The sequence below is a fragment of the Strigops habroptila genome, chromosome Z (assembly GCF_004027225.2).
Source record: "Strigops habroptila isolate Jane chromosome Z, bStrHab1.2.pri, whole genome shotgun sequence".
Classification (NCBI taxonomy): domain Eukaryota; kingdom Metazoa; phylum Chordata; class Aves; order Psittaciformes; family Psittacidae; genus Strigops; species Strigops habroptila.
Genome location: NC_044302.2, coordinates 45,989,401 through 46,010,123, shown reverse-complemented (window position 1 = coordinate 46,010,123; position 20,723 = coordinate 45,989,401). Strand labels below are relative to the sequence as shown.

Sequence of the window (20,723 nt, the reverse complement as noted above, 5' to 3'; positions counted from 1 at the left end):
CTGCCCTGGTATCAGAGCGTTCTCCGCAAGGACTACACAGAACAGGATGTATTTATAAGGGAACTGTAAAGTCAGTAACTGTCTCAAGATACTGCAGCACAGAGTAACTATGTCAGTTGCTACTTGTACTCTTGAAAAAGAATCCTCTACAACCCTGTCATACAAGTATTGCTACACTGACCAGGACAGCCATTTCCACATCAAAATCATCTGCCCAACTAGAACAGTGTTGAAGCTCCAGTTTCTTTACAAGCTTTTTGTAAAAGCAGGTCTAAAACCTGGTGTAGTGGAAAGTGTCCCTGTCCTGTCACAGCAAGGGGATGGGATTTTTAAGGTCCCTTCCAACCCAAACCATCCTATGATTCTATCATGTTCAAAGTGATTACCGATGGGCATAGTAGTTCACATCAGCATGACTAGCTAACACAGGAGTACCTTTATTTTATAAAGCTCTTCCTTTGAACTAGCATAATTTTATCTAGATAATGAGTTTGCCAAAGACCTGTAGGCAAAATATACCACACCACACCCAAGACTCACAAATACAAACTCAATATGGTTTCTGAGATAGGGGAAAGAAGGGATGTGTTTTTCAAAACTAAGGAATAACCTCTCTGCATGTTAACTTCCACTGAAGTAAAGTGAAGTCTCCTTGCAGATGTAGTCTCTCACAGCTTTTGATACCTGACCACAGGAAAGTCTTCCACATTTATACATTTATCACCTTCACCCTTGAGCATGTATGCACGCTAGTTACCAGGTCTCCAGCATCTAAGGCTTCCACCAATTTTCAGATTAGTTACTGGACAGAGACAGCAACACTGATACCACGAGTACTGGGGCTCAAAGATTTTTAACTTTCATTCCTCTTCCACAGCGTCTCTGTATTTGACTCATCAGTCAGGAAACAACCACTACAGGACTTGTGCTACTTGCCTGCCGCACAGCTCACACTCATCCTGCTTCCCAGTGGCAGCAGGTCAAAAGCCCTAGGCCCACAACAAAGCTAGGAAACCAAGCTAGCTGCTCAGGTTATTTGGATCATTAAACCTAAGAAAAAATCTGGATTCAGTTCTGGTTCCAAGTCCCAGCTCAGCATTTTAATACATCCCTCTCAAATTTGCAGTTTTCTCAGAATGGGACATGATTTAGTCATTAAGTACAGGCAGGAGGAAGCTCAGCACAGCAACTTCTAAGAGGAACCGAGACTATCAGCATGTCTCGTCTGGATGAGAAGACTGGTAAAGGCATAGCGCAGCAGTGATGCATTAAAGACACCCAGATTGAGAAACTGAGAAAGCCCGTCGTTAATTCTTGAGATGAAATACTTTCTGACAAAGCATGGGATTCTCCAGTCTGGGAAACAATTTTTTTGCCCAGTATGTTACCAAGGCTATCTTTAAATGAAGTATGAAATACTTCTTTATGAAATACCTCTTTATGATCTTCTCCTATATGCTGAAGACTCACTAGCTAAAGCACCTGAGCACTCATGTTGACACAGTAAGATAAACACTTGGTATTTCATGTGTAAATCATCAACTCATCCTCCCTGTCACCATCAAGGCTGGATCACTGGGCTGCGGCCAATGGCATGAGGTTCAATAACGCGAAGTGCCAGGTTCTGCACTTGGCCCACAACAAGCCCATACAATGCTACAGGCTTGGGAAGAGCGGCTGGAAAGCTGCTCACGGAAAAGGACCTGGGGGTGCTGACTGATGCCAACTGAACATGAGCCACCTTGTGCCCAGGCAGCCAAGAAGGCCAACAGCATCCTGGCCTGTATCAGCACCAGCGTGGGCAGCAGGGCCAGGGCAGTGATCATCTCCCTGTACTCAGCACTGGTGAGGCTGCACCTTGAATCCTGTGTTCAGTTCTGGACTTCTCACTACAAGAGAGACACTGAGGTGCTGGAGCAGGTCCAGAGAAGGGCAATGAAGCTGGTGAAGGATCAGAAGCACAAGTCTGATGAGGAATGGATGAGGGAACTGGAGGTGTTTAGTCTGGAGAAGGCTCAGGGGGGAACGTTACTGCTCTCTACAACTACCTGAAAGGAGATTGTAGTGAGGTGGGGTTGGTCTCTTCTCCCAACTAACAAGTGACAGGACAAGAAGAAATGGTCTCAAGCTGCACCAGGGGAGGTCTAGATGGAGGGGGGGGGAGAAGAAAAATTTCTTCACAGAGAGGGTGATTAGGCATTGGAAGAGGCTGCCGAGGGCAGTGGTGGAATCACCATCCCTGGAAGTGTTCAAAAACTGTGTAGATGAGGCCCTTAGTGACATGGTTTAGTGGTGGACGTCGCAGTCCTGGGGTAATGGCTGGACTTCATGATCTTAAATGTCTTTTCCAACCTAGATGATTCTTTGACCAAGGCAGGCATTACACCATGAGCATTCTAACAAGATACAGCCAGTTCTCATCACTAGGCAGGAGCAATACTCATGAGGAATGGTATCAAATTCAATACACACAGCAGTAACAGGTCTGATCAGAGGTACAGTTTCAAAAGCAGTTTTTTTTTTAAAAGGGCCCTTCCCCTCTTCCACCCTATGCTGAAAGTACGCAGCTAGATAGATGCCCTTTGCTTTGGATTCAAGGAGGCTTGAATTTAGCTCAATCTCACACCCTTGGATAACACTATGTTATCCAAGAAAACCATCTTTCAATTGGAAAAGCAGCAATCATGATGTTGGCAAGTGACATCCTTATGGGATTTCAGGCATCACTGTGTAGCAGTTGCCAGCAGCTAAACCTGCTCCAGTAGGATTTATACCCTCTGTTCTCTTACAAGGCAGAAAAAAAAAAAATAGCAACTGAAGTTCAGTGTGTCTGACAATGCTGTCTGCAACCAACAGAAGGTCTCTGGGTAGCAGAGGTGCTTCAATTAGATCAGCAGGCATGTTCTGACTTTTAATTGCTACCAGAAAACAATCCCTTGTTCCACTATTCTCAGGAGGCATAGTGCTTCTAAAAAAAGTTTCTACCAATTTGTAAAACAATTTTCTGCAGGCACTTATGTCAAAGTTATCTGAATTTATTTCATGTAAGAGTGGTAAGTTTGTGACTCATGAAGCAAGGACAGATAAAGTTGATCTTGCACTTAAGAAACACACTATTCTGTTATCTTTTGTGTTTGTATGGTTGTATCAGCTCTCTGAAAACACTCCTTGGAAGAAATCAGTGACACAGATTAAGAATATTCCTTAAGAATCTTAAAACACAAGGTCTCTAAAGTTCTTAGAATTTTTCACGGCTAGACTCTGAAAAATAGTTAAAGCCATGACCAATATCAGTGAAAGGACCTTTACAGATCATGTCACAGTACCAGATGAGGACTTTCCAACAGCAGTCTTCCTAATTTTGGTTTTGGCCTTTTCTTAGGCTAAAAGCCAAATATGAAATGGTAGCACAACGTTTTTTGAATACAGTGATCTTATGAAAAAGCTGCCTTTATGTTCTCAGAGAGGCAGTGTGAGAGACAGAAATACCAACCGTAGGACACCTCTGAGCAACCAGTATCATATTCTGCAAAGACAGCTCAATGAATTTTAGATTAAGTGTCCACAGAGATTGACCTTGCAAATGTGAACTGGCTATCCTTCTGTGTTCCTGCTATAATCACTGATGAAGACAAAAGGGCCCGTTTGCTGCAAAGGTCAAGATCAGAAAGAACAGGTATGATGACTAGGACGGATGGGCTCTAAGCTGCATTGTTTCTATTAGAATGGGCCCTAAACTGCATTAGAATTTAAATTAATTCTGTAATCTTCAGGTAATTCTGAACAGAGGTACTCTACTTGTAAGAACAGTGTGGATGAGGAGAGTAACTGAAATACAGAATTCACCACATCTGCTGGTTAGCTCTTCTCCAATGTTAACTGCACTTCACCTCAGTCAACAGCTTCAGTTCCTAACTCTTGACTGTGTTCCTTTTCTGTGTTTTGTTTCCAGGGTTTTTTGTGTTTTGCCTTTAAAAGGACTAATATGGAAGAATAAAATCTGCAGTCATAATTGTCTCTTTAAGAATTAAAGTACAATAAAAGAAATGAGATCATTCACAAACATTTTTAGTTTCCTACTTCTCACTTTCAGACAGTCTCAAAGTCCTTCCTCCATCCATTCCTGATTCTGATCTGATGAACACTCCCTCCCCACTCATGCCCAACCAGTGAACAAGAGCATCACAAACTTCAGACACTTCCAATAAAAAACCCGTATCATTTCATACTACAGAGGTCAAGAGTAAACAGAACAATACCCAGCACAGGAATAATAAGAACAAGAACAAAATCTCAAAACAGCAGACCCCAATTCTCCTGGTTTTGGAGTTGACTTGAATCTGTTCACAAGTTTTTCCTTATTCTGAAGGAAAAAAGTATACTTCAACTTTCGTATGTTGTGTCTAGGGAGCTGCTACTGCTAACAGACACTGGCAAACATATCCCTTCGAGTCTCTCTTGCATTATTCATTCCACAGACACACCTTATAGAAATGCACAAAACATTCATTGCCCCTTACAGTTATTGCTTCGCTGGACGATCTTAAAACCTTTCAGGAAAAACTGCATGGATGAAAGACACCCAGAGTCAGTATTTAATTAATATGTCAAAAAACTTGAAAGCCACTAGCTTAATAGAGGTCAATTTGTCCCAAAGACTTCCATAACTTCAAAAATAAATGCAGCCACGTCTTAGGTAGTGAAAGCATTCTTTGGACAAAACAAGTATTTGGATTAAAAAAGAAAAACAAAAAAAACCAAACCCTGACAGATCTCCATACCTGATATTTGAAGCCTTTTGGACATGCGGAAAGCTATACGCTACTTAAATAGCATGGGGAGGGCAGAGGACCAAAAGATGCATAACTGATCTCAGCAGGAACAAGCAGGTTTTTGTTGCTTTTGTTGGCTTTTCCCACTTGCTTAGGGCTTGGCTTTTAAGCAACACTTGCAGTCATCCTTCAGCTCCATGCAGTGCTGTTGGCCACTTCTATTATTTCCATTTCTGTGTCAGAACCCCCCCTAACACAGGCTCTACGAAGGACCTGACTGCACCAGAGGTTTTTGGCTGCAAACCTGCTCAACAGTCTTAGGGTGAGCTGCAGTGGTGTAAGGATCCTCTGCCCCAGCAAAATCAGGGACAGACTTCTGCAAGAAACTCTAATCAGCTACAACATGGCACTTGGAGTCCAAAAAGAAAACAAGCTGTGTAGTTTATAGAATCATAGAACAGTTTGGGTTGGAAGGAACCTTAAAGATCATTCAGTTCCAACCCCCCTGCCTCAGGCAGGGACATCTTCCACTAGACCAGGTTGCTCAAAGCCCCATCCAGCCTGGCCTTGAACACTGCCAGGGATGGGGCAGCCACAACTAAAGCTGCTGAAGTAGCAGTTACTGGAGGTGAGATTAGCACATTCTGTAGCTCAGTCTGACACAGTTATTTTCCTCAGAGTGGTTAGGCATTAATGAACAACCATATGGCTGTAATGTGGTTTACAGGAAAGTGACAGCAATATGCATTCAGAAGTGAATCCTCCTCTCAATGTTATTCAGCAACATGAAAAACAAGCAGCCGGCTTAAGCTGGTGAAGTAATATTCAAAGTCTTACAGGATTTAAATTTCAGTGAAGAACAAATTTTACCTGGGGGTGAAGAGTCATGTGTAAGGTGAGGAGGGGGTTTATAATGGAAATGCTGCCAAAGCTTTAACTGTATCATAGCTGTAAGATTGTATGATTACCATTTATGTAACTCCTGCAGAAATTTGAGGGGAAAAAAAAAAAACCACCAAAACCGAAAACACCAAAACAACCCACCTTTACATGTGTTCCAAGACAAATTGTTCCTCTGCTTCAGATCTGCTACAGCACTTCAATTTTACCTTAAGAATACAGCCCTGAGGTATTTAATTACCCTGTCAAGACCACTAAATGGTCTGGCTCCATGCTCCCCTTTCTCAGCCTTTGCTGATTGATAGCATTGATAAACCTCACTATATTTAATTAAACCTCCACATGGGATCCCTTTTGCTACTCACTAGATCAGTGTTCTTTAGTGCTGGGGAAAAAGAGAAAAAAAAAAAATTGAGAAGGCAAGGAGAATTTCTCTCACCTTCATAGCTCACTTGCCTTCGGTATTTCAGTAGACTTTTTACACAACTCACATATTTGATTGCTCCCCAAGGACATTAGTCAATGAAAAAAATTACTACAAGAAGTGACACTACCAAAATTTTCCTCTAAAAGTATCAGTGGTGAAGATCGGAACAATCTCAATCTATTATCTGCTGCACCAACTCAGAAATCAAAACTAGCATGTTTATTTTATCAGCATTTTGTTGTTTTCTGTTGAGTGTACACAGCATTTTCAAGAGTACTATCACAGGTTCATAAAGGCGGAGATCTTGAACAGCCAAGTTAGAGGTTAAGTCCTTTAAAATTAATCTTATTCTAAATCTAAGCAATGGTTCAAGGCAGTAAGTGAAATTGCATTGCATAATGCCCAGTTTTAAGGACACTCTACCTCAGAGGACACTAATGAAGTTGTGGCACATCCCTCACTTTCAAGTTTTACCTTGCTGTACTGCACTTTTAGCTTATGTAAAGCTGATAGTTCAGTATTCACTGTTCTACGTAGAAGCCATAACTAGCTCTTCTCAGTACACAGCTTTCTACAGCAGGACCTTTTTAACTAGGTGATGATGGCAAAGTAGGACATCTGTGCTTCTAAGCCAAGGATCTTGTCAAACTTCATTCCAACAGGAAGTTGGCAGAATGTCACATGATAAGCCCTTTTTTTTTTTTTTAAATACGCAGAGTTGTAAAGGAATGGGAAGAAAACCTACAGATTTAATACTTTAGATAAAATATTTCTTAAATCTCTAGTCCCCTGACAGGTAATAATTACCCATGTAAACACCCTAATAGCCCACAGAACTTAAAAGAGAAGGAAACCTTACTAACTCCAATTTTTAAGAATGACTAGGCTAGATAAAGAACAGCTAGATAAACAATGCCTCTTATAAAAAAGGATAACTCCAAAGCCTCTAGCCTGGACAAAATATTTTCTTTCCCCTTTCTAACACATATTTACATATATGTCTATGTATATATCACCTCTTACACAGCTCTGTGCCAGTTCAAGGATAGGCCATTTGTTTGTCCACTCCTCTTTAGACAGAGAATCTTACTACACTTTCTTCTTAATACACAAGTCTGTTATTATTACTTGTTGCCTTTGAGTTAATTTCTTATTATAATAGAGGCAAGGGTTCATAAGGAGATGAGGATGCCTCTGCTAAGTGGACACAGATCTGTAATGGATTCCGGAATTCATTTTTGGCATTTTGCTTGGTCAAGGTTTATCTTAGTCTGGTTTTAATTTCGCAAACATATAAATCGACATACAGAAGCCTCATAGTGGCCAATGCCAGATGCTTCAGAATTAAGTGGGAAAAGATGCCTCAAGCTTCTAATTACATCTTAAGTAAAGCATGTATGTTGGAATAGGGACTTCTACCTAAGAACTGAAATTAAAATGACACAAGGAAGAAGATGGCGATGGTATTGTTGATTTTTAGTGTGGCTTGTAAGTGCAATTCTGAAAAGACAAAAGGGAAGACAAACAGGCTGGGTCAGAGCTAGCTAAAAGGAGGGAAAAAAGGAAATGGGAAGAGCAATCAGCAAATTACATAGTTTGTGAACACATTTGCTTTACTCATTCTGAGTAACAGAATTCACGAGTTTCAAGTGAAGCCAAAATGAGAGCTTTGTAGGCAAGTTCCTGGAAGTTACCTCCTGTACAGGACTCAAAACCTATCTGTGAAGTTCGGATACGGCCACTAAGTAGGGGTTAGCATGAAAACAGAGTTTGGGGGTAGCTACAATATCTTATTTCTGAGTTTTGTGGAATCTGCATTTTGCTGGTTGTACTTTCGAATGAACTTTCTTGCATTCATTCACATCTTCTGAAGCACATGAAATCAAAGGTTTGAGATGTCTTCTGGACACTGCAGAATATGAGGGAATTTGGCTAATTACCCAAAGCAGTTTTACTTGAGTTATAACATGTTAATACAAACACTAATATGATGTGCCTTAATTATATAGAATAGAGTTTTCCAGTTAACCAATGAATTTGAGTCACATTTTCAAACCTAAGGCACCATGAGTATTTTGCCCCTACGGCAATTTGAAATATTTGGCAGAGATCATGATAAGTTCAGAATGCAAAACATGTTGACTCAGTCATAAAATACCTATTTGACAGTATTATTGTGTATTTTTCTGTTTGTTTTGCATTTTTATTCTATTCACCACAGTAAGTTACGGGATTTTTTTTTCCCCTCTTACAGCCTCTGGCATACAGCAGTTATTCAGCTAACTACTGGCATATATTCTTTAAATAGTTGCCCAGAAGATGACCTGTAGACTAAAAGTCTGTTGCTCTACTTAGATAAACCAAACAACTGGTACTTAAAAAAGCAATAGGTAACACTATAGTAAGAAGTTATCTTAGTCTTATTTCTTACTTTGCCAAGGGGAAAAATTGGTGAATGAGTTGCATATGGGTCATGTAATTCTCAGTCCCTGATTTTGAAGGTAATCCAAAACCACTCTTTCATTTTCTAATGATATTAAATTTTGAAGCAAAGTGCTTTGTGACTGTAGTAGTTGCAGTGAAAATGCTCCTATTTAGACAATCTCACAATACATTCACCTGTGTTGTTTGGTTTTTTGGTTTTATTTTTCTTTTTAAAATTTTTTTTTTTTTTAAAGTTTTCCCTAGAGCAAGGGTAGAGGAGTAACTGAGGATTTCTGCTCTTCCAAGCAGAAGCCAGGCCAACAAAAAGAATGCACTGAATTTTCTTGTCACTACGTGCAAGTCACGTAGTGACAGCATGTAAGTGGCTCTTACATGCTGTTTGCTCCTCTCAGTTTTTTTGTATTTGGTAAGAACTGATCTTTCAAGGACAACCTAAGTGGAAAAAAAAAAAAAAAAAAAACAAAAACAAAAAAAACCCCAAAAAACCCAAAAACCAAACAAAAAAAAAAACAAAAAAACCGAAAAAACCCCAAATCCACAAACCAAGAAAACAAAAAACCAAGAAAAGCACCCCCCCCAAAAAAATCCCTTAAAAAAAAAAAACCCCACAAAAAAAAAAAACCACACCACCACACAAAACAAAAAACCCAAGAAAACACCAAAATACATCATGGGCAAGCAAGTGGGTAAGCAGACTAATCACTCCAGGCACAGAAATCCACATTTTCACTGGCTTTGAAACACAAGAGAGCCAAAGTGCTTCCCAGCAACAGCTTCTTCCAAAAGAGAAAACAACAAACATTCACCTCTAAGATGCAACTTATTTTCACATTAAAGTTGAACAATTAGACCCAAACTTCATAGGGTGCTTGCAACACAAATTAGGCTGTTTACATTGCAAAAAACCCATAAATTATGCTACAGAGGGTACCTTATTGTATGTGTAGGTAAACTGCTTTGCACATCAAGAAAATATATTTAATGACTAACAAGCTAGTACAGAAACAAGGGATCAGAGGTATGTCATGACCCCAGGCTAGACTGTCACACACATCAAGGATCAGGACAACTCCCTCAAGTCACCCACAGTATAAGGGTCCATTCACCTAAACAATGAAGTTCCTTCCAGTGTTACACACTAGTGGGAAACAAACATTTCTACAGAAGAATCCAAAACATACAGCAAGAACAAATGTCTTTTGAAAGCAAACCACCCACTAACACTGGGAGTATTCCACCATTTTTCATATGAAGGGCTATATAAAAATCTCAATGACATCTATTTTTTTTTTTAAAGTTGCAAGTAGATCTACGGATTAGATTCTGAGTTTACCAAACTTTAATTGAAGTATCATCTCCAAAGAAGTAGGAATACTGTGGTGTATAAACTGTAAGTAGTTTCTGCAAAGGTCCTGGTATTGCGATCTGGTGACTTCTTCCACCCAGATGTTGCCCTCAGAGGCAGCAAAGGCCTCAGATATTGACTTTACCTCTGCTCAGTATTGCCCCCAGCTCATCTGAGAAATATGTAAATTATGAAGTGCGTCACAGTAGGCTTGCGATTTCTGTTGGTTCAGATAAAGACAGACACACTCTTGGTTAGTTGCCTTTCAAGTCACTGAAACACGGACATCCTCCTCCTTTTAACAGTAGAAGCAACTGTCCAGTGTACAAATGCCTTAGTCTTAAAACATATTAGGGATCTCCCTAGCCTCTGCCCCTTCTGCAGTGTGGAAGTAAAACCAGCCTCTTTAAACAGCATCTTGGGAGAATCTAGTCACGAAAACTTGACCTGAAACCCAGCTTGTGCCCAAGAAGGAAGAGTAAAGGAGAAGAGAGTAAAGCAGCTCTTCCCCTTAAATCACATACACTAACACTGAAAGCTGCTGCTGGAGTTAACAGGGCTGGATGTAGGTAACATGAACAAGCAATATTTACAGATACTTTTTCTAACTAAACAGATATTGCCTTCATTTTGTTGAAGAGGTCCTCATTTTGGCTTGTGACAACTGAAATGCTCCAGATTTTCTTTTGCTAAGGACATTTAAGACACAAATCTCTGAAAAATTACACATAAACTTTAATCTCACTATAAGGGTCCCTAGTGTTGTTCACAACCTACAATTCTATTTTCATGTCCTGGGAAGGCAGGAAAGGAGGAGCACCATTATCATCACACACATCTGTATACTCTCTTTTCACTTCTCCCCCCATCCCCGACTTTTCTTTTTTTTTTTTTAACACGTGATTTTTAGTTGCAGAAATACAGTCACTGCATAATTATTTAGCAAGGTGAAAGAAGATTAAGAACTCATATACTGGCAACATAAAGTCAGTCACTGGAAACCCCCTTACAGGATCATTTTGGTTTGGGAGACCTGGCTTGATTATGATTCTCTATAACATCCTTTTTACCTGGCTATATAGTTACCAGAACTTCCAAATTTCTACCCTGGACAGATGCTTTTTTCATTTGTCCAAATCAAGACATTAAATGCAAAGATACCATGTACCTGCAATACTACTGCAACACAAACCCATTCCCTATCTAACCACCACCCAAAAGAAAACTTCAAAGAACCTGGAACACGAAACGATTTTCCTCAATTTTCCCCCAGAGCAGAAAATGGGAGAGACTGTCTGCGGGCAAGAAGTCTGCCAGAAGCACATAGGGAGCTTTCTGCAGCAAAGCATTTATCCATATATTTCATTCATTGTTATTGTGAGCCATGACTCACCTGTTAAACAGCAGTATTTAAGTTTCAAGTAGTGTAATCCACTTTATTAAAACTTATGAATCCAGAACAGGTAGGGCATTCTACCATGACTACTAATAACTTATTTTTGTCTCAGTCATTTTTAAGTGGCTCTACACTGCTTTCTAAGTTTAAACCTTTTTAGAGGTGAGCTTTATCTTATGGCTCAAATATGATCCTAGTTGGAGAGCAGCCACAATCCAAGCAATCAGCTAAGCAAATCCTGCTGTTTAATGACGAAGAATGGTCTGGTTGAATATGGATTGCCTTCAGGCACATACACCTGCTAAACACATTCAAAAGTCTGCATTCCCTGATATACTTTATTTCATCTCCTCTTTCTCAAGCTTTCAGAGCTCAAACAATTGCTCAAGTGAGTATCCATCGCTTCTGATAATGGATTAGGACAGTAGATGAGAACAAATAACTCAAGATTTCTACTTTTAGAAATTCTGGAAACTGAATTCAGTAAGCAAGAGGTGCAGGAGCTACAAACGAAAAAACCCAGAGTGCCAAACATTAGACTTAGAGCCCTAGGAGTCCAATAATTTGTATTACCAAAGACTTGTTTCAGCATTTCATTTTGCAGATTTGTAAGAGAAACAAGACACTAGCAACCTAGAAAAGGAAGTATTAATAAGCAAGTTAAACCATCAAGATAGGAGAAAGCACACAGTGAAGTGTCCAGACTATACAGAACATTGCATTTCTGTAACTGAGGCATACAACACAATTCCTCAGTTAAAACAGTTCAAGCTCACACCTAAATGTTAGGTGCATTAAAAAAAAAAAAAACCAACAAACAAAACGATTTTTTTATAAACCATAATCTAACTAAACAGACTACTAAGGACTAACCATCTGCTACATAACATCTTAGTCTATTCTACTGACATTAGCAGAATGATTAAGTTACACTTGGAAAGGGAAAACAAATCGTATATCTGATCAACAAGAAGTCAAAACATTTCAGTTTCTTTAAATCATAATTGGCACTACATACTTTTATGGTTTTAGTTTGAAGTCTCAATCCATTCAGAGTATTGATAGCTTTTTCAGCATCCTTGGGTTCCACGTAGTTCACAAAACCATAACCCAAGCTCTGTCCTGATTAAAGAGAAGAAAAGCGATCATTAGTACTGCAAATGCTATGCAATGAATAACAGTATTTAACACACATACAGACACACTGACCATATATTGTTTATATTAAAGACAGCATCTGCCGCAGGTAGAGAGTATCAAAGGCTCACAATACTGAATTTTTCCAGCAAGGTTAGTGATTTTTTTAACTAGCTTCCTCTGTTCAGCACAGAAATGGCTAAGTCAGTTTAACGAAAGACTTAAAAATTGCTATAAAAAGTAGGTTCAGGAGTGTGTTGTGATCTGTTAAAGAGACTAGAGGCAGTGCAGGAGCTTCAAGGGTAAGACAGCATAAAAAAAATCCACTACTTACTTTGGAACTTTAATTGAACATAGAAAGTATAATGGCAAAATTCCAGACCAGTGCTTAAAAACAAGTGTGCTTCAAATACACCTCAGTATCAGAATTTGAGCAAAATTTGAAGCTGAACATTTCTGCAGATGTTATTCACAAACTAAACAGACCTTCTCAGCAACAAGAAGTTGCTTATTGTGTTCCTATATTCCAAACAACTGGTACAAGTAACTGGTCATGAGCTGAATATCATCCAAAGATGAAATATTTTCAGGTTCTTTTAGTATTGGTAATTCAGATGATACGTGAACAAAGCATTTTTAATTAACTCTTAATCACTGAACCCCAGCCCATTTCTAAGCCTATATTCTGTCTAAGCACTTACTAAACATTTGAGTTTAGCAGCAGTCATCTTTTGACAGCTTCAAAACCTGCAGTATACCACCATTAACTAGCATATCCCTTTAAAAATACTTTCAGTGCATAAGAATGAAAGTAAGTAGAAAAATTTAACATCTGTCAGAATAATATCCTTCATTAGCACATACCTTGTCAAACTCTCCCATACTCTTTGACCTTTTTTTTTTTAGTTAGGAACTGAAACGAAGTCCAAAAACCAGTCAACAAGCCAAATGGAAGCATCCAATTCACAAAATGCTAGTTTGAAATATCAGCTTGGAGATATAACAACATAGGAAGGCTAAAAATACTTCATAAAGCACAAATGGCACATTTATTGCCAGCTAAGATACAGAAGAACCTATGCTGTATTGAGTTCTTGTACAGTATATATACACTATTTAGTACATGCTGTATAGAAAGCAAAAAAACTAATGGAAAGGTTTGTAATTAAGACAAGAGATTGTTTAGTAAAAAGCTCACCACTGCTGATGCTCAAAACTTTGTACAACCACAAGTTAAGAGGACACCACCACCACAGCCCCCAAAAGCTATCCCAATTCATTCCAATCTCCTCAAAACAGCACACATGAACACAAATGAATTGGCTAGATGAAGCAATAAACAGGTCAATATACACAACCTATTAATAAAACCATCCATCCAAACGCAACTGGAGGAAGTTCTGAGCAACATGCTCTAGACCACCCTACTCTGAGCAGGTTTGGTCTACATGATCTCAGAAGTGCCTCCAACCTCAGCAATTTTGTGTTTCTGTAATGAACAATATGGAAATACGCAGAAGCATTTCTGTATTCATTTACAGCTCTAGCTAGATATAGCTAAGTTCCTTATTTTAGAAGTGCCTTTTTCCTTATTAGTTTGATTATAGTACAGTAATTTCTGTACCTGTCGTCTCCATCACTCCCACTGTCAGCAGAAACTCTTCCCAGCAGTGTCCCCGAAAAAGAGCAAGTTAAAGGAATGTCTTTTTGTGCATGGCTTTTAGTCTTATCTCCTAACACAGAAATGCTGATCTTTGGCACCAGTAATCTCCTAGGAATAAACCCATTTAAATCACCACCTTAAAAAATGACAAAATCTCAAAAAGAAAACTTTCATGTAAGATGTTTCAAACACACTACCCACAAATTCCAGAATGAACAGAAAAAGATGTGCAGAAATTATTTCTACTACACCTCTGTTCACACAGTCTGTTTTGCACATCAAAACCACTCAGATCACTGCAGGCAAAAACCATTCTACCTATTACAAAGGATAGCAGTCATGACAGGTTCTTCATGGGACATTCTAGTAGTTAAGCTTGATGAGTATTAGTAGACTAGGCTACGAAGCTGCACAAAATCCAATAATTTGTTCAGGACAAGCATGAACTGATTTCTGCAGGTTTATTCTGCAATTTTCCAATTAAAAAAAGAAGCTTTCACTGTAAGGCTGGTGGAACACTAAGGCAGGCCATCCCTGTGGTTTGTGAAGTCTCTACTGCATTCTGACTGGATGTGGCCCTGGGCAACCTGCTCAGGGAAAACCTGCTTGAGGAAGAGGAGTTGACTAGATTACCTCTGTAAGTCCTTCTGCCCTCAGTGATTTCGTAAATGATTTAATTGTTCTGTTTAGTTCGGACTATCATCTAAAATTCAGAGGTGTTCAGATTTGACATTCCAAAGGCCTTAGATTTGAAATGGTTACAGCAGAACTTTTCAGATACTGAAATTTTGCCTGAAGATTAGTGGTTCAGTAACACATTATCAACAATTGAGTCAAAAAACACTTTCTTCACAGAAGCTCTTAAGAATGATGAATCTTGGCTCCCAATAAGCAATACAAATATCTGGAAATTGAACATGATTTCTGGAACCAGATGCTTGAGGGACTGCTCTTTAGTATTGCGGCTTGTGTTAAGGGAAGATTCTTGTTTAAGAGGTTTGCCAGCTCATATGCAGATGGCTGAGTTTTAGAAAACTCAGACAAGCATTTCACAAAATGAGGCAGAAGCAGCTATTTCAAACAACCCATCAGATACTCCAATTACTGCGAAGTATGTCTGACAGCTGGTGGTATTTCTCGACTGGCAGGGAAGTGCCAACTGGGTTACAAAAACTTAGAAGCTCAGTTTTTTTGCCCAAGTGTTTTCCTGATGTGCAGGACTTCAGTCAAAACTTATGCTAGTACCACTGTAGCTGTAGAAACCAGAGAGAAGTCCCATCTGATTGTGGATTTCAGATGGAGAAAGAGCAGCATACCCACTGCCCACAAATTTTACTCAAGTAGGGACACCTGACCATTATAAGTTTTCCTTCTGTGCAGCTTTTTCCCCTACCTCCTCAATGTCCAAACTTTCTGCTTTCAAGACAAAGTAGAAGCTAGATGCACTTAAACCAATTCAGCCAGCGTTTACAATACCTAAAAATGAGGAGCTTCATTTAGTAATTGTAATGGCTAATTTGTAGTGCCTGAAGCCAAGGTTTAAACTGAACACTAACAAGAAACAGCTCTGGACTCTCTGCCTCTTCTACACAAAACTCCATTCACCAAGACAGTAATCTCATGCAGAACACACACTTTTTCTAAGTCTAGAAACAAAGTAGATCATGTCCAAGCCCTTGACGGGGTGATGGAAGAAAGAAGATAAACCTGTAGCTGTCCACAAGTTAAACTTCTGATTTAAATGTATATTATGCAGGGTCAGGCCCATAAGGTTCTTGCCTCAGCTCTGTTTTCCCAATTTGTGCTTAATGACACTACCATCTGAAAAACCTCTGACAGCTCTCTGGGTTAGCTGTCCTGGTGCTCAAATATTACATGTTTAGATATTATGAATATCCAGTTTAGCCTCTCCTAGATCTTCAAAATTATGGCCTACTCAATCTCAACACAAACAAGTGACTTCAAGTTTATGAGCTTCACAAATATCACTCGACCACCATGTATGATGATGCAAATTGAAAGTAGTTTATCACATAATGCCAAGTTATTTTTTGGCATTACGGTCAATGTATAGAACGGATTATAAGAAGAATAGGGCAAACAGTAATTTCAAGCTATTTAATTCTAATGCACAGGCTCTCACTCACAATAGTTATCAGAAGAAGAATTACAAATAAACTAGTTCTACACTGCTGTTTCACAAGTTTACTGTAAACAAAGCCTATTTAAATACTGGTCACAGCTGTAAAACCCTAAACAAAATCCTCTGCTATACAACATTCAGAAAAAGTCCCAAATGGATGCTATCCACAGGAACTGGTCATACAAAGTAGATGTGGATAGGAGCAATGTCTGTTAATGCAATTCTTAATGTTTTAAAGTAGCAGCAACATACCTTAAAGCAGAAAAGAGCCCGTTAACTAGAATTAGTAGAACAACAACATTTTCCTTCCTCTGGCAACAAGAACATTCAACTTTCTGAACAGGAATAATCTTACTCTAGAACTCTACTTATGCGAAAGGACTACTTCGTTATTTCCAGCAACTGCTTCAACATCTTGAAGTAGACAGATTATAGCAGTCCTGTTGCAGGAACTGGATTTTAGAAGTGAAAATCATGATGAAGACATAGGTTGGACTACTGGAGATGTGACACAAGTGAAGAAATGATTAAAAAAAAAAAAAAATCATGAAACTTAACTAGATGTCCTGAGGCATCCCCCACTTCAGTGCTTGGAGACTAGCTAGTGAGACCTGTCACATAAGTCTACAGATTGCTCCAGATAGGACATTAAGACATTATCAACTGTAGAGCAACATGTCACCTATCTTCCTACTGGATGCTGTAGTCTAAAGGCTTCACTTGAGCTGTGTTTAGTGTTGAAGTGGACTTCATCTCCTCCGTTTGAATGGGGAACTTAATATCACTTGCTTCTTGTGGTCTCTGCTGCCATTCTCAGCTGCATACGCACCCTTCTTTTTGTAATCAATTTAGAGATCATATATTCCGATTACAATAAGGCACAATCTTTTGACTAGATTCAAATGAAGCATTTGCTTTGAAAAGCTGGTGGTGTCTCCTTGCTATTGTCTGTCTACTGGCTGACAGTTTCAAGGGATGGACTGCTAGTGGTGATTACCTGTCCGTGGCATCAGTCAATGCCTCAACTGGACTGAGGGCAGCACCTGTTAAAGACAAGTGCAGGATAACAAAGATTTTACACTGCCTAGATAATTAGCATCTCTTAGTAGCTTGTGCTTCTCAAATAATTTTTACTGTGTCTAAGCTTCCTGTTTCTCTAGGAAATCCAGAACTTATTTCCAAACAGTAATTAAGCTACACTGGAACATAAGAAAAACTGAAAGACATTACAAATGACATCATCTACCCCCACCATTGCTTTCTTCTTTCCAGCAAACCTGCATTGAGATTCTGCGTTACACAGAAGCTACACGAACAGCTGAACCAGGCCATTTAGCTCAACCACACCAGGCCAGCAATTAAGATGTTTTAGTCTCTTCTCTCAACCTCCCTGGGAAGTAGCCTGGCCAGCAACTTTTCTTGCAAGAAAAAAAACAAAAAAAAACCCCACAAACATACTCACCAACATTTGTTTTCTCACCTTCTCTCTTCGGAAGCAGCTAGAACAGCCACACCTTATTAAAGCCTTAATATACCTGCCACATAACAGCTAAATTCCTCCATGCTGCACTTCCAAAAAGTACAGAAAAGACAAGAGCCTTTAGATCAGACAGCTTCCTTGCAGGCCAGGTTAAAGAGATCCTCTCCCTTGACTATTATAACCACAGATCTGGAAAACAGCTGGAAATAAGTAAACAAGTGGGGCTACACGATGTAACAAGAGAAAACTTTAAACAGAGTGATACACATGAGTATCTTTGTGTAGCCGCTCCCTTCTGCAGCAGTCAAAGGATGATAGTCTATTTTATAAGACACTGGAGTGCAGAACTGCTGTAAAATGACTGTTGTATTTTCAACCTATGAGCTACCAAAGTTTCAGGAGAAATATCCCCTGAAACCTGTAGGCACTACAGAACCAAGAATAAATGCTATTTCAGACAAGTGCAAATGGCAGCATCTTCAACAGCTCTTTATTCAATTCTACTGAGCTGGATATAGAAGATCAGAAAGACGAAGCAGATGAGGCTCTCTACGGAAAGACAGGAGCACCCTCACGTTCACAAGCCCTCGTCCTTCAACCATCCTGCTGTCTGTCGGAGGGACAACACAGCAAGGGTATAAGCAGCCCTTGCCAGGGCAGTCCTAAGCACAAATACAAGCTGGGTGACTAATGGATCGCAAGCAGCCCTGAGGAGAAAGACACGTGGGTGTTGACAGACAAGAAGCTCAATGTGACCTGTCAGTGGGTGCCCACAGCCCGGAAAGCCAACAATACGCTGGACTGCACCAACAGGAGCATAACCAGCAGGTCGAGGGAAGTGATTCTCTCCCCCCTCCACTCTGTTCTCATGAGACCCCACCTGGAATGCCGCATGCAGCTCTGGGGACTGCACAAAAGGGACATGGAGCTGTTGGAGCAAGCCTAGAGGAGGCCATGAAAATGATCTGAGGGCTGGAGCACCTCCGCTATGGAGACAGACTGGGACAGTTGGGCTTGTTCAGCCTAGGGAAGAGAAGGCTCAGGGGAGACCTTCTTGCAGCCTTCCAGCATCTAAAGTGGGCCTACAAGAAAACTGGAAAGGGACTTTTTACAACTGCATGTAGTGACAGGACAAGGGGAATGGCTTTAAGCTGAAAGAAGGTAGATTGAGATCCGATATTAGGAAGAAGTTCTTTACTGTAAGGGTCGTGAAACACTGGCACAGGTTGCTCAGAGAAGTTGTGGCTGCCCCACCCCTGGCAGTGTTCAAGGCCAGACCGGATGGGACTTTGAGCAACTTGGTCTAGTGGAAGATCTCACTGCCAGTGGAAAAGAGGTTGGAACCACATGATCTTTCAAGGTCCCTTCCAACCTAAACCATTTTATGATTATAATCGTCAGTTCAGTCACCTGAACTATGCAGTCCTGTTAACAGGAGCTCGCCTGAAACTGTTCAAGTGCCATTTACAATCTGTTATGTCTTAAAAGAAAGGCTTGAAAAGTACACCAGTATGAACTTTAACTTCACAGATGTTAAGTAAGCCCTCTCAAAAGCTGCTTCTGAAATACTGTGAGAACTGTATCACACAGGAAAAGTCCCTGTGAGGTTACAAATGCACAGTGAACTCAAGTGCTGCATTTCATCACTCCTGAAAGAATATATAATTGTTTTCCGTATAACATCATGATTGGAAAGCATCTGGTTAGTGCATAAGTTTTATTTCATGATGGATTAAAGCATCTTGGTAATTTACTAGGGCTTTTCTACATGTTTTTTGGGTAGAAACATTAAGCCTCATCTCGGAAATTTCTGGCCAATACCAAGTCTACTTATCTTGTGCTCTTGAAGTCTCCTGAAATCTTGATATCAGTTGTCTACTGAATCTGTGTCCTCGTGATTCTCCTCTCTAAATTGCTACTGCTGAAGGAAATTTTCCTACATGCATGATCACGAGATGCCTGTCTTCCCAGACAAAATTCAGAGCCAATACTGTAAAACTATTTTTGACTGAGCACATAGCTAGTATTTTTTCAGCACTGCTCCATGAGCATACAATGATATTACTGCTAGATGACTAACACATGCTGAAGCAGCAGCAGCTTCAGAAAAGGTTCTACTGCTACATTTCTTCCCAGGAACAACTACTTGCGTTATTTCCGCATGCTCTCTCTAACTGCTGCGAACCACAACACTGGTCTGTGAACAATACAGCAAGATGCCTGTGAAAGCTTGGCACACCCACCACACGAGGGAGTCCTTGGCTGCCGTTTTCCTCAGAGCTATGGAATACTCAATACAAGGGCTGAGCAAGCTACTTTTCGGAAGCAATTGTTGATTAAACTACCAGAGTACCCAGCTAATCCTTCACCTTGTCTGGAATCCTTAAACATTCTTGTAAGGTCTGATTCTTTTCCATTTAGTTGGCAATTTCAGGCATTCACTGGGGGGGGGGGGGGTGGGGGTGGGGGTGGTATAAATTTTAGAGCCAAACAAATACTACAGGCAACTGCAGTCTCAATCTTTTCAGTATGTACTCAACTTCTTATAAAGTAAGACTGAATTACTTCTATGAAACAAACTAGTCCATTAAGGAGCAAGTAGAGCTAGATTTGTACGTTCCACCTTTCCTCCTCCACTTACTCATCTCCTTAACAGGTAAAAGTAATGTAAGAGAAGTAGCCCCATTAACTGAGTGCTACAAGTGCCAATTCTTAGAAGAACCCAAACCTATCAATTTCGAATTATCATCCTGATAGGCACATTAAATAAAAAGCAAAACACCCCAGAAGAATACTTGCATCTGGTTAATAACACATCTGAAAACTAATATGTATCACTAAGCTATAAAACTAGTTTAATGGTCTAGTACAAAAATTTACCACAAGCGCACAACTAAACATTCTCTGGATAATTAAAAATCTCAAAGGCAAATAACACATTCACACATTTACCTTCCACAAAGGGCAGTCAAAAACTGTGAAGATAAGCAGGCATTTTAAAACAAACAAACAAAA

The 20,723-nt window shown here is 39.8% G+C and overlaps 1 protein-coding gene across 23 annotated transcripts in view; it reads right to left on the bottom strand.

Annotated features, from left to right (window-relative positions):
- Positions 1–20,723, bottom strand: part of ELAVL2 (ELAV like RNA binding protein 2) — a 101,387-nt gene that overhangs the window by 18,905 nt on the left and 61,759 nt on the right. For all 23 annotated transcript variants that reach the window (XM_030470327.1, XM_030470322.1, XM_030470325.1 and 20 more), the window contains one exon: positions 12,304–12,407. In XM_030470327.1, coding sequence (XP_030326187.1) covers positions 12,304–12,407 — 104 coding nt within the window. The remainder of the gene's footprint in view (positions 1–12,303; positions 12,408–20,723) is intronic.